Source organism: Monodon monoceros, unplaced genomic scaffold, assembly GCF_005190385.1.
Source record: "Monodon monoceros isolate NGI ecotype Baffin Bay Population unplaced genomic scaffold, NGI_Narwhal_1 Super_Scaffold_6, whole genome shotgun sequence".
NCBI lineage: Eukaryota > Metazoa > Chordata > Mammalia > Artiodactyla > Monodontidae > Monodon > Monodon monoceros.
Genome location: NW_021703783.1, coordinates 47373427 through 47397489, shown reverse-complemented (window position 1 = coordinate 47397489; position 24063 = coordinate 47373427). Strand labels below are relative to the sequence as shown.

Genomic DNA, 24063 nt, shown 5'->3' with positions numbered 1-24063 from the left:
TGACAAAGTTTTACCTAAGCAAGTTTTTATTTAAAGTTCTACTTCAATTTATAGTCATGTTACAAACATGATATGTATTTTCAAATGCTAAATTAAAACAATTATTTGATTTTTTTTAAAAAAGTAAAATGGCACAAATATTAAACTCATTTAATAATGTAAAGTAGACCTAGAAATAATAAATAATTCAACTCTAAGCTAAGACATATTGAATGATGCTTGGAAACCTGTAATGTCTAAGGATAAACCCTTAAAATGGTTATCATCTTCGTAGCATATAACAAATAGAATTTTAAATAAATTTCTAATAGCAATGGTTTAACAAAGAAACAGGATCTTGCATTACCTATTGTGTCAGCTTTGCTAAATCTTCGAGTTACAACATTGTTCATGTTTCCATTTTCACAGAGCTTCAATTCTGTGAGATATACTTCTACTTTGCAGTGCTTTACAAACATACCCTGTTCAACCACCTAAAAAACAAAACAAATTGGTATCAGCTATAGCTTGATATATTTCACTGTTTTGAATAACAATACATTTCTCTAAAGAGGCTTTAGAAAAAAACTACAGATCTCCAGTGAGAAACTAGTAACTATTAAAACCCATCAGTAAAAAATAATAGATATTGGATAGCTGAAAAAGAAAGGAACATTTTTGGAAATTTTAATATTTAACAGAATATGAATAATCATGACACAAACATTAACAGACAGTTTAGAAAGGCATTCTACTACTCTATGAAGATACTTTGGTATACTATAAATAATGAATACATTTAGTATTTATGATGAGAAAGTGAATGCAAAGAGTAAATACAGCTCTGATTAAAGATACAGACATACTTTCTGCTTTTAGTACTTGATCTCAAGCAGAAAACCTTTAAAAATTTTAAGTTTTATACAATTTCAGTTAGCAACAGCTATAATATCATTCTATACGTTAAAATAAATCTTTTAAAACAATAACTACAAATTACTGTTGCCAAAATATCCAGCTATGCCCTGTAACTGATACGTTAGTTTTCCATCCTAAGATGACTTTGTTTGACCTTTAAATACATACTCAGTAATTCTATGCAACAAATGAAAAAAAAAAAAAGCTGCTAAACATGCAAGCAATAAGGCAGAAAAAGAGAAAATATGTATATATTAGGTTCACCTTATTAATAAGTATATTTCCTTTTGATCTTCTAAAGGTTAGCTGTAGGATTTCAGCCATGAACACTGTTTCTGAAAATAGTAATCGGCCTGATATGTGATACATTAGACAAATATGGCAAAAGGGAGGCTCCAAATGACTGTTGTACTCACACGCTTTGCATCAATTCAATAAGGGACTCATAAATTTGTCTTTCACTTGCAGGGAATTGTTTTAGCTCAAAAAGTTCAAATGTAGTTTGTCTAGTATTTAAAATATCCAATCCAATGCTAATTTTTATGATACTTTGTCACATATATTCTAATTATACTTGTTACATTCACATTTCTAAAACAACCAACAGCATGCACTTCCCGTGTTAACTTAACCCATTTTACAAACTAATATATAATTGTTTAACCCTGAACTAATTAAATTTGTTTTATACTTTATTTGAAGGATTTTGCTTTATGCTTATTTGAAGTTACGAAGGAAGCAAAGGATATTACATCATTTCTAAGATTACTTGAAGCTGTAAAGCTAGGAATCAAAAATTCTTATTAATCAGAAATTTCTGCTCTGGGAGTCAATATGTGAGTAAGAATCCTAAAATAATATATCAAGTTAGTTACTAATCATCGGTAGGTTGCCAAAACTGAGGTACCTACAGGTCTCATTTTATTGGCTGGGGGGCGGGTGGGGGGGGAATGACTAACAATACAGCAGGTAATGGGATAAAGAAACAGGATAAAATAACAAAAAATAATAAAATCCCTCATTATGATTTATACTGAGGTATATATTTTCTAAGTAAGCATAGTTTTTTAAAAAATGAGAATCTTCATAAAACTAATAGATATTTTCCTGGAAAGAATCTGGTGATTTAACTGTCAGAAACTCACTGTCAACAATGAAAACAAAACATCAGTTCACTATTTCACTATTGTATGTAAGACAGATAACCAACAAGGACCTAAAACAAGGGCACTCTACTCAATATTCTGTGATAACCTATACGATAAAAGAATCTAAAAAAGAATGGATATATATATAGGTATAACTGAATCACTTTAATGTACACCCGAAACTAACACAACACTGTAAATCAACTATACTCCAATAAAATTTTTAAAAAATCAATATTTCAAAACCCATTCTTTATTGGGATTCAGAATATTTCTCATTTTTCTTCTTTTCTCCAACAGTATCTTACATTGCTAAAACCCTCATTAACATTACTCAGAATACTACTACTGTATTTATAAGATATTTTACTGTTTCCAAAAGTAATGTATTAAAAAGCAGTTCTTTTAAGATACGAGTTTGTTCTCAAACAATTTTTATTTGAAAGAACCAGACTGTATGAATGATTAAAGCTTGAATACAACAGCATCACAGCAGAGAAAAATAATTAGCATATTTATGTGTCATAATCATATGTATATTACTTGTTCATATACAGCAACTCCTTTATATTTGTTTATATAAAGTATCCTACCTTCATTAAAAATGTGCTGAAAATAATCATTTAAAATGATGGCTATTAAGACTGTAACAGGAAGAAACAGGCTTAGAAAAAACAGGATACAAAGTTTTACCTAGTTATTATAACCATTAAGATATACATTTGAAATAAGACAGGAAGGTGAATATTCAGAAATAACAGTTATGTTTCAGAATTAGAGGTGACAGCTAAAGTGTTTTTTTCCTAAGTGAATTATAATGTTGTTGAAATCTGTGCTTGGATTCTATTATATTAATTCATGGCCACAATGAAGGTCAAGTTTTTTTTACTAAGTTAGTAAGGGAAATATGTTTATGCTAAATTAAAATAAATATAATTTCCATTTGTTCATTTTGCTGTGAATATTAGAGAGCATTTTGACTAAAGCTATGAAATATACCTGATAAAGCTAACCTAGTCTACTCTTTATATTGGCATATGACTGCTCCCTCCTTGGAAACAGAAAGTAATTTCTAAAGAAATCTAGTACTTTAAAACAATTTGATAACACTGGGCCTAAAAGACACATTTACTATTTTTGAGGAGTTAGCTACATTCACTTTGGCAGCACTTACTGAGCATCTATGCTTAGCGCTAGAAATACACAGGTGAATTAGACCCAGTCCCTGGAATCAGGGTGAGAACACCCAGTGGTAAAGACAGAGAGACTAGTAGAGAAAATATAACACAACTATGAAATCACAGGTGTTAATGTACAACAAACAAATCCTACTTGTGATATTTTATACAAATATTTCAAGATATATTTCTTCAGAAACAAGGACTCAAACATAACCATAAAAACATTATCACACCTAAAATATTAAAACTAATCCCTTAATATCGAATATTCATTACATTAAAATTAAATTAAAATCATTTTTAATATAGATCCAAATAAAACCCATACACTTGCAAATGACTGGTAAGTCTCAAGTGTCTTTTTTTTTCAAGTGTCTTTTAACTGAAAAGTTCACCATCAATCTTTTTATTCTTGCAATTTTTAGTAAGACTAGTTCATAGGGATTGTGAGATATATTCTAAAGAAGATGCAAATAATATCTAGTTGCCCCTCTTTTTATGATGTTGGTATACATTAATTAACCAGCACCTAGATCAGGAGTGGGCTAACTATGATCCATAGGCTAAATCTCGCTCATCATCTATTTTTGTAAATAACATTTTACTGGAACACAGTTATTCCCATTCATTTACGTGTCACCTATGGCTGTTTTTGCACCCAAAACAGCAGAGGTGAGTAGTTCCACAGTGACCATTTTGGCCCACAAAGCTGAAAATATTTGCTATCTGGCTTTTTACAGAAAAAGTTTGGTGACCCCCTAACCATCAATTCATTAGGTCTTCTTTAATTTTGCTCAGTAATGTTTCATAATTTTCATTGTAGAGAAGTAATTTTTTAAGGTTTATTTCTATGTACTTTGATCTGCTGTAAACATTATTTTAAAATTCAACTTTATTTGTTGCTGATAAATAACTGGTTTTTCTATATTTACCTTATATCCAACCACCCTGTGAAACTTAATTATTGATTTTAATGGTTTGTTAGTACAACTTTTGGAATTTTCAACATATAAAATCATGTCTTCTAGAACATTACAGTTTTATTTCTTTATTTTCAATCCTTATTCTTTGAGTTATTTTGCCTGCATTACCACACTGGCTAAGACCTCTAATATAGTTATCCTTATCTTGTCCCTGATCAGAGAGGAAGAGCTTTGAATATTTTACCAATAAGTATGTCTGAAATAGGTTTCTATTTCTAGCTTTTCTTAAAAAAAATCATACGTAGATATTGAGTTTTATCAAATGCTTTTTCTGCATCTACTGAGATGGTTTTTCTACTTTACTCAGATAATACAAAAATTATAATAAGTGATTTTCAAAGTAAAACTAAAATTGCATTTGAAAAAATCCAGCCTGGCCATTTTTTAACTCCTTTTTTGCATACTGCTGGGTTTGGCTTGCTAATATTGCATAAATTATTTGGTATTGTGTTACTAAATATTTGGTTGAATATTTACTGGTGATGCCTTCTGGAGCTACAGTTTTCTTTGTGAAAAGATTTTTATTTAATGATTTAATTTCTTTATTCAGACAGGGCAATTGAGATTTTCCATTTATTTCAACACTGTTGTATTTTTCTAGAAATCTGTCCACTTCACCTAAATTTTTAAATTACATAAAATTATTCAAAATTAATCTTTTAAAAAAGTCTTTAGACTCTGCTATGATGTCCCCTTTTTCATTCCTAATATAGGTGATTTGGGCCTACTTTCCTTTTATTCTTGATCAGTCTTGCCAGGACTCATCTTTATTTTACTGATCTAATTCGAATGTTCTTTATGATGAGCCAACTTTGTTCATTTAATGTAAAAAATTTTTTTCTATTTTATTAATGTCTACTTCATATTATTCTTTCTTTCTTTGTGTGTGTGTGGTATGCGGGCCTCTCACTGTTGTGGCCTCTCCCGTTGCAGAGCACAGGCTCCGGACGTGCAGGCTCAGTGGCCATGGCTCACGGGCCCAGCCGCTCCACGGCATGCGGGATCCTCCCGGACCGGGGCAGGAACCCGTGTCCCCTGCATCGGCAGGCCGACTCTCAACCACTGCGCCACCAGGGAAGCCCTATTATTTCTTGATTAGGCTTAATTTCCTTTTCTTCTCTTCTTGAGAACAGTCTTTCTTCTTTTTCCAGTATTTACATTTAAGCTATAAAGTTCCTTCTAAGAATGACTTTAGTCATTCTTTTATGATGCATCATTATTATTCAGTTCAAAATGTCTAATTTTACTTTTTATATCTTCTTTGACCTAAGGATTACTTAGAAGTATATTGTTCCATTTCTAGGTAGCTGAGAGATCATCTAGTTGTATTTCTGTTACAGACTTCTAAATTCCCCTGAGGACAGAAAATACACTGAATAATTTCTATCATTAGAAATATATTGGAGTTTGCTTGATGGCCCAGCATGTGGTTAATTTTGGTAAAACTTCCACTTAAAAAATTTTTGTATTCTGCATTGACTAAGTGCAACGCATGTCAATTAGGTCATGGTGGTTAATCATGTTGTTCAAATCTGCTTCCAAGTTCATTCGTGTGTTGTTGGCAGGCCTCCGTTCCTCTCCAGCTGTTGGCAGAGACTTTTAGTTCCTCATCATGTGAGTCTTTCCATAGGCTGCCTGCATGGCATATGGCTTCACTCAGAGTGACTGATCCAAGAGAGAGCCAGAGAGCACTCCAGTATCTTTTACAAACTCAGAAACAACATACTATCACTTCTGCCATATTTTACTGGTCACACAGACCGACTCTGGTATGATGTAGATTACATAAGAGTGTGAACAACAGGAGGTGGCGATAACTTGGGAGCATCTGTGAGGTTGTCTACCACAGTAAAACCTCTGGTACCCAAAAAGTCACAGACCCTCCCACCAACGTGCAAAATACACTCCACCCCCCGCAAAGGCCCCCACTAGTCTCATCCTATTACAGCATCAACTCAAAGTTCAGAAACTTGTCATCTGTATCTGACTAAGGTACAGATGAGGATCCTTGGGCATAGTTCCTTAAGCATCTCGGGTATAGTTCCTCTTGATCTACAGGCCTGTGAAATAAAAGATAAATACTGCAAGTTCCTTGGTTAGGGCTCACTTTTGCCTTGACATGAAAATGACTCTTCATAACATTTGCTTCTGTTTTCTGAGTCATCCTTTTTTTCATGTAAGTTAGCACATGTTTGCAGTTGAGTAAATTCTTAGTCTGATTCCTGCTTGTAGCAGTCTGCAAGGGCAAAGGCCTCTTTAATTTTATACTGTCTCTGCAGTCCAAGATGGCAGTGGGTCTTGAAAACACTGTGCGTCTCCAGTGGATCTCACTGGAGTTCAACCTAGTAGGCAAAAGTCACAACCACAAATGTCCTCTAGCTAAGTCCTTTCTACCTTGGGTTTATACTGAGAAGGCTCAGGGACATTGCCCTAAAGCTTCTTAGAAGCCCTACTGTTCCTAGAAGCCACATATTGAAAGACAGTATAAAGTACACCCTGAAATCCTTTAAAGGGCCCTTTTTTCTGAAGAGTATTCTGAGGCACCACCTTCAACTTTTCTGAGGTCTTAACAAAGAAATTTTACAGTCACAACCTTGGCTTCAACTTTAGAACTGCTTTCTTGAGAGTGCCTTGAGTTTGATCTTTGCTTGGAAATATTTCTTAGTTTTAGTGTTGTTTGTCATCTGGAGAGGCTAATTTTCAAAACTAGCAAGTCTTGGCTCTTTTTTATTTAACAGTCCTTTCTTTAGCTTCTCTTTTCTCATATCTAACTAAAGGCAGCACAAGAAGAAACCCAGCAGTACTTTCAACATTTTGGCAGATCGTTTAGTCCATAAATATATTTTTTATCTTTCAGTTTACTGCAGATTGACACATTGTTAAACTTTCTGCCACCTTATAACAAAAATCACTGGGTTCCAATAAGATTTTCCTCACTTTCCTTTAAGATCTCACTGGCAGCCTGCTCAAAGTCTAAAATTCTACTACCAATTTATTCAAGGCACGTTAGGCTTTCATTAATACTCTTAAAATTCTTACAGCTTCTATCCACTGCCCAGCTCCAAAGCCACCACCACATCTCAAGTTTTTGTTACGGCTGCATGCAACTTCCAGGAACCAAAATCAGTATTAGCTACCTACTACTGCATAATAAATTACCCCAAGTTGATCAGCTTAACAAAGCAAACATTATCTCACATAGTTTCTGAGGGTCAAGAATCTGGAGCAGCTTAGCTGGACTGTTCGGGCGTGGGGTCTCTCACGAGGTTGTTGTCAAGCTGTGGACTGGGACTTCAATTATCTGGAAGCTCAAATGAGACTGTAGGATTCACTCCCAAGCTCACTCACATCGTTGTTAGCAGGCCTCCATTCCTCTCTATTGGCCAGAGATCTCAATTCCTTAACATGTGAGCCCCTCCATAGGCTGCCTGAATGTGCAGCTGAATTTCCCAGACTGAGAAATGAGAGAGAGCAAGAAGGCGTGTGCACCCAAGATGTAAGCCAAGGTGTCTTTTATAATCTAATCTTTTCTTTTTTAATAAGGTACAACTGACATGTAACATTACATTAGTTTCAGGTGTATAACACAACTATTCAATATTTGTATATATGGTGAAATGATCACCACAGTAAGTCTAGTTAACATCCATCACCCTACATAGTTACACTTTTTTTTCCTGTGACGAGAACTTTTAAGATCTTCTAGAACTCTTAGCAATTTTCAAATATACAATATAATACTTTTAACTATAGTCACCATGCTGTACAAATACATCCCCATAACTTATTTACTTTATAACTGTAAGTTTATCCTTTTGACCTAAAACTTAATCTTGAAAGTGATATACTTTACCATTACTTCTGCTATATGTCACTGGGCACAAAGACCAGTACAATACCAAGATGCTGGTACAAAGTGGATGGGGACTATCCAAGGCTGTGGACATGAGGAGGTGGAGATAATGGGGGTTGTCTTGGGGGCAACTATCTTAACGTATATTCTAATATTGTTATACACTTTAATTTTATACATATTTTCACCCTCATAAGGAATTATTACTATTTTAAACAGCCTGCCTTAACATCTATTCACAGTATGTGCTTTTGTCAGTCAACATTTTTTCCTGTGTCTCCAAGATTCCATACGGAGTAATTTTTCATTCTGAAGACTGTTTCGTATTTCCTTTAGTGCAAGTCTGCTGGTAACAAATCCTATCAATTTGTTTATCTGAAAACAGCTTTTGTCACCATTAGTCTGAAGGATCTTTTCCTTGGTCATAGAATTCAAGGTTAGCAGTTATTTTCTTTCAGCATGTTGAAGATACACTATTACTTTCTTGGCATTCATTTCTCTTGAGAAATCACTTCTTTGTCTTACCCTTACTTTGAAGGTAATATATCGTTTCTTCTGGCTACTATCAGGAATATCTTTGTTTCTCAACAGTTTTACTGCATATAGTTTTGTTTGCATTTTTTTCCGCTTGGGATTCACAGCATTTCTTTAATGTGTAGCATGATACCTTTCACCATTTTTGGAAAATTCTCAGCTATTACTTCCAGTATTACTTCTACCCCATTTTGTCTTTCCTTTTCTTTGAGGAGTCCACTTGTATGCTAATCTTATTCACTGTATTCCATGTGCCCGTCTGCTTTTTTCTTTATTTTCCATTCTTCAGTGTCTTTAAGCTTTGGTCAATATATTTTTCTATTGATGTTATCATTTAGTTTACACATTCTCTCCTTATTTTTAGCCTAGTATTTCACTCAAATAATATGTCCTTAATACTTAATATTTTCATATTATTGTTCAGTTTTAGAATTATATTTGATTCTTCTTTTCAACTTTTATTTTTTTGAACATAACAAGCACAGGGTTTTAAGGTTTCTGTCTAATAATTCCATTATCTGGATTCCTCACGTGTCTGTTTCTATTACCTATAGTTTCTTTTGGATTTTGGTCCCATTGTACTTCCTCCTCATTTACCTGTTTTGTTTCTGTTTTAAATTGAACGCCTGACATTTTAGGTGAGACAGTTTAGTGATGATTTTAGGTCCAGGAAGATGGTTAACTTTGTTTCTACATGACAGTAGGAGCACTACCAATTCCAGATTCCTCAATGCAATCAGAGATTAGTAAAATTCAAAGCTGGGGGCTTCCCTGGTGGCGCAGTGGTTGACAGTCCGCCTGCCGATGCAGGGGACACAGGTTCGTGCCCCGGTCCAGGGAGATCCCACGTGCCGAGGAGCGGCTGCGCCCGTGAGCCATGGCCGCTGAGCCTGCACGTCTGGAGCCTGTGCTCCGCAACGGGTGAGACTGCAACAGAGGAAAGCCCGTGTACTGCAAAAAAACAAAAAAAAAAAACAAAGCTGGGCTTCAGACTCTAAAAACCAGTCTATTCTTTTAAGTAAGTTCCACTGGCATAAGAGTCTGTTCTTTGAGTCCACTGGCATCACAAATATATCAAACATGGAAATTCCCAGACTTACTGATTTAATTTTGGAGGAAGACACTTTTTAATAAGTACTCTAGGTAATTTTATACACACTAAAGTTTTTTTTTTTTTTTACATCTTTATTGGCGTACAATTGCTTTACAATGGTGTGTTAGTTTCTGCTTTATAACAAAATGAATCAGTTATACATATACATATGTTACTATATCTCTTACCTCTTGCGTCTCTCTCGTTCCCACCCTCCCAATCCCACCCCTCTAGGTGGTCACAAAGCACCAAGCTGATCTCCCTGTGCTATGCGCCTGCTTCCCACTAGCTATCTATTTTATGTTTGGTAGTGTATATATGTCCATGCCACTCTCTCACTTTGTCACAGCTTACCCTTCCCCCTCCCCATATCCTCAAGTCCATTCTCTAGTAGGTCTGTGTCTTTATTCCTGTCTTGCCCCTAGGTTCTTCATGACATTTTTTTTTTTTTAGATTCCATATATATGTGTTAGCATATGGTATTTATCTTTCTCTTTCTGACTTACTTCTCTCTGTATGAAAGACTCTAGGTCCATACACCTCATTACAAATAGCTCAATTTCGTTTCTTTTTATGGCTGAGTAATATTCCATTGTATATATGTGCCACATCTTCTTTATCCATTCATCCAATGATGGACACTTAGGTGGCTTCCATCTCCTGGCTATTGTAAATAGAGGTGCAATGAACATTGTGGTACATGAATCTTTCTGAATTATGGTTTTCTCAGGGTATATGCCCAGTAGTGGGATTGCTGGGTCATGTGGTAGTTCTATTTGTAGTTTTTTAAGGAACCTCCATACTGTTCTCCATAGTGGCTGTACCAATTCACATTCCCACCAGCAGTGCAAGAGTGTTCCCTTTTCTCCACACCCTCTCCAACATTTATTGTTTCTAGATTTCTTTTTTTTTGTTTCTAGATTTTTTGATGATGGCCATTCTGACTGGTGTGAGATGATATCTCACTGTAGTTTTGATTTGCATTTCTCTAATGATTAATGATGTTGAGCAATCTTTCATGTGTTTGTTGGCAGTCTGTATATCTACTTTGGAAAAATGTCTATTTAGGTCTTCTGCCCATTTTTGGATTGGGTTGTTTTTTTGTTATTGAGCTGGATGAGCTGCTTGTAAATTTTGAAGATTAATCCTTGGTCAGCTGCTGCATTTGCAAATATTTTCTCCCATTCTGAGGGTTGTCTTTTGGTCTTGTTTATGGTTTCCTTTGCTGTGCAAAAGCTTTGAAGTTTCATTAGGTCCCATTTATTTTTGTTTTTATTTCCATTTCTCTAGGAGGTGGGTCAAAAAGGATCTTGCTGTGATTTATGACATAGAGTGTTCTGCCTATGTTTTCCTCTAAGAGTTTGATAGTTTCTGGCCTTACATTTAGGTCTTTAATCCATCTGGAGCTTATTTTTGTGTATGGTGTAGGGAGTGATCTAATCTCATACTTTTACATGTAGGTGTCCAGTTTTCCCAACACCACTTATTGAAGAGGCTGTCCTTTCTCCACTGTACATTCCTGCCTCCTTTATCAAAGATAAGGTGACCATATGTGCGTGGGTTTATCTCTGGGCTTTCTATCCTGTTCCATTGATCTATATTTCTGTTTTTGTGCCAGAACCATACTGTCTTGATTACTGTAGCTTTGTAGTATAGTCTGAAGCCAGGGAGCCTGATTCCTCCAGCTTCGTTTCTCGTTCTCAAGATTGCTTTGGCTATTAGGAGTCTTTTGTGTTTCCATACAAATTGTGAAAATTTTTGTTCTAGTTCTGTGAAAAATGCCAGTGGTAGTTTGATAGGGATTGCATTGAATCTGTAGATTGCTTTGGGTAGTACAGTCATTTTCACAATGTTGATTCTTCCAATCCAAGAACATGGTATATCTCTCCATCTACTTGTATCACCTTTAATTTCTTTCAGCAGTGTCTTATACTTTTCTGCATACAGGTCTTTTGTCTCCTTAGGTAGGTTTATTCCTAGATATTTTATTCTTTTTGTTGCAATGGTAAATGGGAGTGCTTTCTTGATTTCACTTTCAGATTTTTCATCATTAGTGTATAGGAATGCCAGAGATTTCCGTGCATTAATTTTGTATCCTACTTTACCAAATTCATTGATTAGTTCCAGTAGTTTTCTGGTAGCATCTTTAGGATTCTCTATGTATAGTATCATGTCATCTGTAAACAGTGACAACTTTACTTCTTTTCCGATTTGGATTCCTTTTATTTCCTTTTCTTCTCTGATTGCTGTGGCCAAAACTTCCAAAACTATGTTGAATAAGAGTGGTGAGAGTGGGCAACTTTGTCTTCTTCCTGATCTTAGTGGAAATGCTTTCAGTTTTTCACCACTGAGGACGATGTTGGCTGTGGGTTTGTCATATATGGCCTTTATTATGTTGAGGAAAGTTCCCTCTATGCCTACTTTCTGGAGGGTTTTTATCAAAAATGGGGTGTTGAATTTTGTCAAAAGCTTTCTCTGCATCTATTGAGATGACCATATGGTTTTTCTCCTTCAATTTGTTAATCTGATGTATCACATTGATTGATTTGCATTCCTGGAATAAACCCCAGTTAATCATGGTGTATAATCCTTTTAATGTGCTGCTGGATTCTGTTGGCTAGTATTTTGTGGAGGATTTTTGCATCTATGTTCATCAGTGATATTGGCCTGTAGTTTTCTTTCTTTGTGACATCCTTGTCTGGTTTTGGTATCAGGGTGATGGTGGCCTTGTACAATGAGTTTGGGAGTGTTTCTTCCTCTGCTATATTTTGGAAGAGCTTGAAAAGGATAGGTGTTAGCTCTTCTGTGACTGTTTGATAGAATTCTCCTGTGAAGCCACCTGGTCCTGGGCTTTTGTTTGTTGGAAGATTTTTAATCACAGTCTCAATTTCAGTGCCTGTGATTGGTCTTTTCATCACAAGCACTGGTCCTCCTGATTTAGTCTTGGCAGGTTGTACATTTCTAAGAATTTGTCCATTTCTTCCAGGTTACCCATTTTATTGGCATAGAGTTGCTTGTAGTACTCTCTCATGGTCTTTCGTATTTCTGCAGTGTCAGTTGTTACTTCTTAATTTTACTTCTTATTCTATTGATCTGAGTCTTCTCCCTTTTTTTCTTGATGAGTCTGGCTAATGGTTTATCAATTTTGTTTATCTTCTCATAAGAACCAGCTTTTAGTTTTATTGATCGTTGTATCATTTCTTTCATTTCTTTTTCTTTGATTTCTGATCTGATCTTTATCATTTCTTTCCTTCTGCTAACTTTGGGGTTTTTTTGGTCTTCTTTCTCTAATTGGTTTAGGTGCAAGATTAGGTTGTTTATTCGAGATGTTTCCTGTTTATTAAGGTAGGATTGTATTGCTATAAACTTCCCTCTTAGAACTGCTTTTGCTGCATCCCATAGGTTTTGGGTTGTCATGTCTCCATTGTCATTTGTTTCTAGGTATGTTTTTATTTCCTCTTTGATTTCTTCAGTGATTACTTCGTTATTAAGTGGTGGATTGTTTACCTTCCATGTGTTTGTATTTTTTACAAATCTTTTCCTGTAATTGATATGTAGTCTCATACCATTGTGGTCGGAAAAGATACCTGATACAATTTCAATTTTCTTAAATTTACCAAGGCTTTATTTGTGACCCAGGATATGATCTATCCTGGAGAATGTTCCATGAGCACTTGAGAAAACGTGTATTCTGTTGTTTTTGATGGAATGTCCTATAAATATCAATTAAGTCTATCTTGTTTAATGTATCATTTAAAGCTTGTGTTTCCTTCTTTATTTTCATTTTGGATGATCTGTGCATTGGTGAAAGAGGGGTGTTAAAGTCCCCTACTGTGAATGTGTTACTGTTGCTTTCCCCTTTTATGGCTGTTAGTATTTGCCTCATGGTTTGAGGTGCTCCTATGTTGGGTGCATAAATATTTACAATTGTTATATCTTCTTCTTGGATCGATCTCTGGATCATTATGTAGTGTCCTTCTTTGTCTCTTCTAATAGTCTTTACTTTAAAGTCTATTTTGTCTGATATGAGAATTGTTACTCCAGCTTTCTTTTGGTTTCCATTTCCATGGAATATCTTTTTCCATCCCCTCACTTTCAGTCTGTATGTGTCTCTAGGTCTATGTAGACAGCATATATATGGGTCTTGTTTTTGTATCCATTCAGCCAGTCTGTGTCTTTTGGTGGGAGCATTTAATCCATTTACATTTAAGGTAATTGTCGATATGTATGTTCCTATTCCCATTTTCTTAATTGTTTTTGGTTATTGTAGGTCTTTTCCTTCTCTTGTGTTTCTTGCTTAGAGAAGATCTTTTACATTTGTTTTAAAGCTGGTTTGGTGGTGCAGAACTCTCTCAGCTTTTGCTTGTCTGTAAAGGTTTTAATTTCTCCATCAAATCTGAACGACATCCTTGCTGGGTAGAGTAATCTTGGTTGTAGGTTTTTCTCCTTCATCACTTTAAATATGGCCTGCCAGTCCCTTCTGGCTTGCAGAGTTTCTGCTGAAAGATCAGCTGTTAACCTTATGGGGATTCCCTTGTGTGTTATTTGTTGTTTTTCCCTTGCTGCTTTTAATATGTTTTCTTTGTATTTAATTTTTGACAGTTTGAGTAATATGTGTCTTGGTGTGTTTCTCCTTGGATTTATCCTGTATGGGACTCTCTGTGCTTCCTGGACTTGATTAACTATTTCCTTTCCCATATTAGGGAAGTTTTCAACTACCATCTCTTCAAATATTTTCTCAGTCCCTTTCTTTTTCTCTTCTTCTTCTGGAACCCCTATAATTCTAATGTTGGTGCGTTTAATGTTGTCCCACAGGTCTCTGAGACTGTCCTCAGTTCTTTTCATTCTTTTTTCTTTATTCTGCTCTGCAGTAGTTATTTCCACTATTTTATCTCCCAGGTCACTTATCCGTTCTTTTGCCTCAGTTATTCTGCTATTGATCCCTTCTAGAGTATTTTTCATTTCATTTATTGTGCTGTTCATCGTTGCTTGTTTCATCTTTAGTTCTTCTAGGTCCTTGTTAAACGTTTCTTGCATTTTGTCTATTCTATTTCCAACATTTTGGATCATCTTTACTATCATTATTCTGAATTCTTTTTCAGGTAGACTATTTCTTTGTTAGGTCTGGTGGGTTTTTATCTTGCTCCTTCATCTTCTGTGTGATTTCCTGTCTTCTCACTTTGCTTCTCTTACTGTGTTTGGGGTCTCCTTTTAGCAGGCTGCAGGTTTGTAGCTCCCGTTGTTTTTGGTGTCTGTCCCCAGTGGCTAAAGTTGGTTCAGTGGGTTGTGTAGGCTTCCTGGTGGAGGGGACTAGTGCCTATATTCTGGTGGATAAGGCTGGATCTTGTCTTTCTGGTGGTAAGGTCCACATCTGGTGGTGTGTTTTGGGGTGTCTGTGGCCTTATTATGATTTTAGGCAGCCTCTCTGCTAATGGGTGGGGTTGTGTTCCTGTCTTGCTAGTTGTTTGGCATAGGGTGTCCAGCACTGTAGCTTGCTGGTCGTTGAGTGAAGCTGGGTGTTGGTGTTGAGATGGAGATCTCTGGGAGATTTTCGCCATTTGATATTATGTGGAGCTGGGAGGCCTCTTGTGGACCAGTGTCCTGAAGTTGGCTCTCCCACCTCAGAGGCACAGCACTGACTCCTGGCTGCAGCACCAAGAGCCTTTCATCCACACGGGTCAGAATAAAAGGGAGAAAAAGTAGAAAGTAAGAAAGAAAGAAAGGGGATAAAAGAAAAGAAAATAAAGTAAGGTAAAATAATATAAAGTTATTAAAATAAAAAGTAATTATTAAGAAAAAATGTTTTTTAAAAAGTAAAAAAACCAAAAAACGGATGGATAGAACCCTAGGACAAATGGTGAAAGCAAAGCTATACAGACAAAATCTCACACAGAAGCATAGACATACGCACTCACAAAAAGAGGAAAAGGGGAAAAAAATCATAAATCTTGCTCTCAACGTCCACCTCCTCGACTTGGGATGATTCATTGTCTATTCATGTATTCCACAGATGCAGGGTACATCACGTTGATTGTGGATGTTTAATCCTCTGCTCCTGAGGCTGCTGGGAGAGATTTCCCTTTCTCTTCTTTGTTTGCACAGCTCCCGGGGTTCAGCTTTGGATTTGGCCCCGCCTGTGCGTGTAAGGTCGCCGGAGGGCGTCTGTTCTTCGCTCAGACAGGACAGGGTTAAAGGAGCTGCTGATTTGGGGGCTCCGGCTCACTCAGGCCGGGGGGAGGGAGGGGTATGGAGTGTGGGGCGAGCCTGCGGTGGCAGAGGACACTGTGACGTTGCACCAGCCTGAGGCGCGCCGTGCGTTCTCCCGGGGAAGTTGTCCCTGGATCCCAGGACCCTGGCAGTGGCGGGCTGCACACGCTCCCCGGAAGGGAGGTGTGGAGAGTGACCTGTGCTCGCACATAGGCTTCTTGGTGGCGGCAGCAGCAGCCTTAGCGTCTCATGCCCGTCTCTGGGGTTCGCGCTGTTAGCCGCGGCTCGCGCCCGTCTCTGGAGCTCCTTTAAGCAGCGCTCTTAATCCCCTCTCCTCGCGCACCAGGAAACAAAGAGGGAAGAAACCACACTAAAGTTTGCAAATTATTTTACAAGTTGAGTCAATTCTAACTACCTTATTAAAAATAAATATATAGCCTCCTAACAGACTTCTTAAAAGTTTTTTTCTTTCTCCCTGTATGAATTCTTCATGTTTCTTTATCTTCTTTAACTTGCTTATCAGACACAGATTTCAAGAAATGCCAGTAAGCCCTCTTTCAAGAAGAAATGCAAATGGAGTCCACAGTTGACCTGTTTACTGTACTATATGATATGCTACATTTATTAAGAAAAAAAAAGTATGTCATTCAGGTTGAATTAATACAGTTTAACACATTTGAAGATACTCCAGACATATTACAGATTTTCCTTTATCCCAGGAATGAAGGTCTTCTTCTACATAGTTTTACAGCTGAGTAGTTTATCCTTCAAATAGTCAAAACACTCAATTCTCCAGCAATTATAGATAGAAATGATAGGCTATTACATATATATATAAATATATAAAATTTATGGCTAGCATTCTTAGAAGATATGAATCTTAACTTCAAAATGGCTATAAGGAAAGACTGAGTGAAGTTAAGGAACAGAATTAAACTACACTAAACTAAATCAAAGGCACATTCACATTCTATTTAGAAAACGAAATTCAATTCTATACCTAAACCATAGATACACAAATACAAACTGTTAATATATTAACTTTGTAGGATCAGTTGCAAATAAATCCAAATATGGTTTGGACTATCAGAGGTTTATACCCTTGTGTTACATAATTCGGCTTTTTAATCGTTTTTATGTAGAAATAAAAAATCAGATAAATAATTCTGCTCCACCCAAATACACTATCAAATACTTGTGTAAGGCTGACAGATCTACTTTAAGCAGTTGGTATTATTCTACTATGGTGATACTGATACTTTCATAAATGAATTTTTAGTTAATCAAAAAATTTTAAAAGTGGGTCATTTTTAATTTTTCTAGACTGTAAGTGTAAAACTTAAAATAGGGATAAGAAAAATATCTGCATTTTCAAGTTTTAAGAAAATTGTATGCTGTAAAATATTTCTTCTACTTTTAGTTTCTTCATTATTTAAAAAAAATTTTTCTTTTTAATCAGAAAAAAAAGTCAGAGTCAGGCTACTTAAGTACGTAAACTCATGTGGCTTTCTGAAAGACCCTGCACCTCTCTACCTCTGTCCTCATTTCCTCATCTATAAAATGGGGATAATACTTACCTCAGAGAATTTTTTATGAGGATTAAACTAGTTAATAATGTATATGATGTGCTTATAACAGTGGCTAGCATATAGTAAACCCTCTATGTGTGTTAGTGTACAGTAACATTCTGATGGTCTTTTTCTCCAAGATAAATGAGGAGGCTTCATTAGTCATTGAAATTAACAAGAAAATGTGAACTAAGAAAAATATTTCTATTCAGTTATTCTTAATATGTACCTTCCGTGCTATTGGTTCCTGACCTTCCATCAATGTGTACCAGCTGACAAGTTTATTCCAGCCCTCAGTTGGCAACAGTATGTAATCCAATTCATCAATAAGATGCTCCTTAAGTGACTGGGCATCACCATCTACAAAAGGAAAAATAAACTCAATACATAAAAAGAAACAATACTACATATCTCTAAATACTTTGGTTGTACACATTAAAAATTACTTAAACTCATGGAGACTAACTCAGGTATTTAAATAATGAGTTTTGAAGAAAGCTCTGAAGAGGTTCACATCTAAGTCTACACATTCCAAAATAAACTGTTGCTTTACAAAGTTTCAATGTGTACCAGGCAACCAACAGTGTTAAAAAAAATAATTTTTCTTTTATTGGGCTCTTAAAAAAAATACTAAAGTGTAACTGTTAGCCAAAGGATCTGAATGAAGACTGTTTCCCAAATATTTTAAGTATCAGAGATTCCTCACATGGTAATAGTGATCGTTCTAGCATTAGCTGATGAAGAAAATTCAGAAGCAAATCAATAACCTTTAACAATGATGCCAAAGCACATGGGCTGGGAACCATGACGGAAATTACAAAAGGGCATCTCATTACTCCAGAGGGCCCATGATCTAGATTCCTCCACAGATCTGAAGCAGAGGTAGTTGTTCAGATATGGTTCTAATTCTATGATCCATTTTCAAAATTCCAGTTGAACTAGGAATGTAGTATAGGACAGGCCAGAGATAGATATCTATTTTAGATCAAAAAATGTATTCAAGGAAATTGAATAACTTGCCCCAAATCATTCAGAAAATTGCAGGTACTATGAAAGGTTTTATTATGGAAAACCCTTTTATCTCAGTTGATTTTCAGAACAATATTATGAAGTAGATAGCTACATTTTACTTAGTAAATAGATTCAGATATTGATTAACTTGCCCAAGTTCACATATAGAAAACTGTAGAGACTGGACTCAAACATGTATCTGTTTATGCTAATATCCATTTTCTTTCCACTGTAACAGACTACTTTGAAGTAAATTTAGGAAAGGAAAAAAAGTTTAAAAATTAAGACTTCTATGCTATTCTCCACAATAATTCAAGATTTTGAGTAAATGATTTTATTATGTAACAGAATCCAAATAGTAATTTATATCTAGTGGATAAAATAAAATGATCAATTTTGGGATCATTTTTTTAGGAGGAGAACACCCCTAAACACAGAACCCCTAATTTTTGTTACTTCTGTGCTTATTGATATAAAATTGATATACAACAAACTGTTGCAGATTTAAGGTGTAAAATTTGATAAGTTCTGACATATCACTACAAGTGTGAAACCATCATCACCAAAACGATGAAGAGATCTATCAGTATCCCCCCCACACCAAAGGTTTCCCTGTAGCGCTTTTTTGTAACCTCTTCTTGTCCGTCCAGGTCTACTGTCCTGTCCCCTGAAAACCATGTAACTGTATTTTGCAAGTGTAGACTAATTTGCATTTTCTACAATACTATATAAAAAATAGTATGTACTGCTTTGTTTGGCTTCATTTATGCTGCATCATTATCTTGAAATCCATCCATGTTTTTATGTATCAATAGTGCATTCCTTTTAATTGCTGAGTAGGATTTCATTATATGGGTATTCTATAATTTGTTTATCCATTCAGCTGTTGATGGGCATTTTGGATTGTTTCTAATTTTCTCTACTACAAATAACAGTGATGTGATCACTCATGTACAAGTTTTCATATGTAGAATGGTTGGTTCCTATGGTAAATGTATGTTTAGCTTTTTAAGAAATTACAAGACTACTTCATTCCCAAAAACAGTGTATGAAAGTTCTACTTGCTCCACATCCTTGTCAATACTTGGTATGGGCTCATCTTTTAAATTTTAATCATTTTAACACATGTATAGTAGGACCTCATTGTGGTTTTAATCTTCATTTTTCTAATGACAATTGATGTTGAGTATATTTACACGTGCTTTTTTTCCTTTAAATTTTTATTTATTTTTGGCTGTGCGTGGGCTTTCTCTAGTTGTGGCGAGCCGGGGCTACTCTTCATTGTGGTGTGTGGGCTTCTCATTGCGGTGGCTTCTCTTGTTGTGGAGCACGGGCTCTAGGTGTGCAGGCTTCAGTAGTTGTGGCACACAGGCTCAGCAGCTGCAGCTTGCGGGCTCTAGAGTGCAAGCTCAGTAGTTGTGGCACACGGGTTTAGTTGCTCCATGGCATGTGGGATCTTCCCAGACCAGGAATCGAACCTGTGTCACCTGCATTGGCAGGCAGATTCTTATCCACTGCACCACCAGGGAAGTCCCACATGTGCTTTTTGAAAACACTATCTTCTTTGGTGAGGCATCTGTTCAAACCTTTTGTCTACTTCTTCCACTGGGCTTTATGGAATTGCTTATTCTGCATATAAATATTTTATCAGCTAGGTGATTTGCAAATATTTTCTCCCACATTGTGCTTTATTGTTTCATTCTCTGAACAGTGTCATTTGAAGCATTTGTTAATGATGAAATACAAGCCAACAATTTTTTTCTTTTATCAACTGTGCTTTGTAAATTCATATTTAAGAAAACTTTGCCTAACACAATGTCACAAAATTTTTCTCCTATTTTTTTTATAGTTTTGGTTTTTACATATAGGTCTACGGTCTGTTTTGAGTTAATTTTGCATATGGTGCCAGGTATAGATCAAAGTTCACCTGTTTCTGGCAAATAGATACTTAATGCTCAAGCAACATTTGTTTAAAAGACTATCTTCTCTCCACTGAATTCCCCTTACAATATTCTGTAAAATCAATTGGCCATATATATGTGTGGATCTACTTCTGGATTCTCTAATCTGTTCAACTGATTCTTACCTCACACCATATACAAATATTAACTTAAAATTGATCAAAGACATAAATATAACAGCCAAAACTATAAAACTCTTAGAAAAAAACATAAGTTTTTTCTGATCTTGGATTAGGTGATGCTTTCTGACACCCAAATCACAAGCAACCAAATGAAAAAAACAGATAAATTGGACTTCATCAAAATTAATTTGCGCTTTAGAGGCACCATCAAGAAAGTAAAAGACAATCCACAGGTTAGGAGACAATTTTTGGAAATCATATGTCTGATAAGGGACTAGTATACAGAATACATAAACAACTCTTAAAACATAATAAGTAGACAAATAACCCAATTAAAAAATGGGCACAGGATCTGAATGGACATTTCTCCAAAAAAGATATAAGCAGCACAGACAAGATACTTAACATCATTAATCACTAGGGAAGTACAAATCAAAATAACAATAGATACCACTTCATACGCATTAGGATGGCTACAATAAACGAACAATGACAAGCGTTGGCATGATGTGGAGAAACTGGTACCCTACTTCTTGCTGGTGGGAATGTAAAATGGTGCAACTATTTTGGAAAAGTCTAGCAATTCTTCAAATAGTTAAACACAGAGTTACTATATGACCTAGTAATCCCATGCTTAGGTATAGATCCATGAGAAATTAAAATATAAATCTACACAAATATTTGTATGTGAATGCTCAGAGCAACATCATTCATAATAGCCAGAAAGTGAAAACAACCCAAATGTCCATCAATTGATGAATGGATAAATTAAATGTGGCATATCTCCATACAATGGAAAATTACTCACCCATAAAAAGAAATGAAGTACTGATTCATGCTACATGAAGACACTTTAAAACTTTGTGCTAAGGGAAAGAGGTCAAACGGTAAGGCCACATATTGTATGACTCCATTTAGATGAAATGTCCCTAAAAGGCGAATCCATAGAGACAGAAGTATACTAGTGATTGCCTATGGCTGGGTCTTGAGTGGGGATGGAGAGTGACTGCTCATGGATACGAAGTTTCTTTCTGGGGTTATGAAAGTTTTGTGGAATTAGACAGTGGTGATGGCTGTAAAACTTTGTGAATATACTAAAAAACAGTGAATCACAGAATTTAAAAGGATGAATTCTATGGTATGTAAATTCTGTCTCATTTTTAAATGAGAGAAAAAAACTTACTAGGAATGTGATTTGGAATTGTGTTGAATCTGTAGACTGAGTGGGGGTATTTAACAATATTGAGCTTTCTGATCCACTAACATAATTTCTGTCTTTATTTAGGTTTTATTTATCTCAGCAATGTCTTATAGTTTTTAGTTTACATGTCTTGCACATGTTATCAGATTTATCTGTATTTTATATTTTTGGTGCCACTATAAAATGTACTTTTAAAATTTCAATTCATGTTAGTTCATTTTTACTGTACAAAAATACAATTGGTTTTTGAATAATGATCTTGTAATCTCATTTATTAGTTCTAGAAGTTTTCTTTTTATAGATTCCATTAAATTTTCTACATAGACATAGGTGTATGTGAATAAAGGAAGATTTATTACTTCTTCCGATACAAGCTGTATGCCTTTTAACTCTTCTTCTTGCCTTATTACACTGCCTAGGCCCTCCAGTACAATCTTGGCTTGAAGAGCTGAGAGTAGACATCCTTGCTTTTTTCTGATTTTAGAGGTAGAGGACTCAGTCTTTCACTGTTGAGTATTTCTTCTGTAGGTTTTCCATAGATGTCCATTATGAGGTTGAGGAAGTTTCCTTGTATTTTACTCTTTTGTTTTATATGATATATTATCTTTGTAATATTTATTTCTCTATTTATACTTAATGTTTATTTCTATATATATCCTCTTTATTGTTGGACTTGATTTACTAAAATTTTGTTAATAATTGATGCATCTATGTTCATGAGGGATAATGGTCTAGAATTTTTTCTCTTAAGGGCTATATATTACCCCCCCACATACTATTTACCTACCTTCCACAAATTTTGATATGTTTTGTTTTCACTTTCATTTAGGTAAAAATACTTGCTAATTTCCCCTTTGAGTTCTTTTTGACCCATGGCTTTCTCTTGTTATTCAGGGCTATTCAGAGAATCCATTCTTTTGGAGTGAGCTTTGGTAGTTTTCATCTTTCAAGAAATTTGTCTTTTTCATCTCATTTGTTGAATTTAATGGCATAAAGTTCATAATATTCTTTTATTCTCCTTTTGCTGTTTGTAGATTTCTGTATTGATGTTACCTCTCTTGTTCCTGATATTGGTAGCTGTGTCTTTTCCCTTTTTCTGGTGATCAAACTAGGTATTTATAAATTTTATTATCTTCACAAAGAACCAGTTTTTGGTTTCATTGATTTTCTCTATTTTTCTATTTCCTCTTTAATTTCTGTTCTGAACTTATTAGTAGTTCCTTTCTTCTGCTTGATTTAGGTTTAATTTATTCTTACTTTTAGTTTGAGTCAGAAACCAAGGTCAAAGATTTCAGACCTTTCTTTTCTTTATAGATGTTAAGGGCTATATATTACCCCCCCACATACTATTTACCTACCTTCCACAAATTTTGATATGTTTTGTTTTCACTTTCATTTAGGTAAAAATACTTGCTAATTTCCCCTTTGAGTTCTTTTTGACCCATGGCTTATGCAGAAGTATGTTAGTCTCCAAACATGTGAAGATGTTCCAACTGTCTGTTATTAACTTCTTATTTATTCCACTGTAGTAAGAAAACATATTTCATATGATTTAAATCCTTGTAACTTTATTTATTTATTTTAAATTTATTTATTTATTTTTGGCTGCGTTGGGTCTTCGTTGCTGCACGCGGGCTTTCTCTAGTTGCGGTGAGCGGGGGCTACTCTTCGTTGCAGTGCACGGGCTTCTCATTGCGGTGGCTTCTCCTGTTGTGGAGCACGGGCTCTAGGCGTGTGGGCTTCAGTAGTTGTGGCACACAGGCTTCAGTAGTTGTGGCTCACGGGCTCTAGACCACAGGCTCAGTACTTGTGGTGCATGGGCTTAGTTGCTCCGTGGCATGTGGGATCTTCCTGGACCAGGGCTCAAACCCGTGTCCCCTGCATTGGCAGGCGGATTCCTAACCACTGCAGCACCAGGGAAGCCCCCTTCTAACTTTATTGAGACAGGTTTTATGGCCCAGAATATAGTCTATCTAAATGCTTCACGTGTACACCTAAAAAGAATTGTCATTCTGCTGTTGTTCAGTGGAATATTCTATAAATGTCAATTAGGACAGGTAGGTTGATTTATTTCATTACTACTTTTCTGTCTACATATTTTCTATCATTTATGGAGAGAAGAATATTGAAATATCCATTATATAATTGTGGATATTTTTCTATTTCTCCTTGCAGTTCTATCAGTTTTTGCTTCATATATTTTCAAGTTATGCCATTAGCTGGGTATATATTTAGGATTATTATGTTTTCTTAACAAATTGTCCTGGCCCATTTATGATCATGAAATGAACTTTTATCCCTAGT

General features: G+C 35.5%; 1 protein-coding gene across 6 annotated transcripts in view; it reads right to left on the bottom strand.

Annotated features, from left to right (window-relative positions):
- The window catches only part of USP15 (ubiquitin specific peptidase 15), a 130568-nt gene that overhangs the window by 83204 nt on the left and 23301 nt on the right, over positions 1–24063 (bottom strand). For all 6 annotated transcript variants that reach the window (XR_003791017.1, XM_029204399.1, XM_029204404.1 and 3 more), the window contains exons 3-4: positions 17694–17824; positions 347–473 (exon numbers count right to left, since the gene is read on the bottom strand). Coding sequence is in view for 5 of the 6 variants with exons in the window: in XM_029204399.1 (XP_029060232.1) it covers positions 347–473; positions 17694–17824 (258 nt within the window). In the remaining variant the exon portion in view is untranslated. The remainder of the gene's footprint in view (positions 1–346; positions 474–17693; positions 17825–24063) is intronic.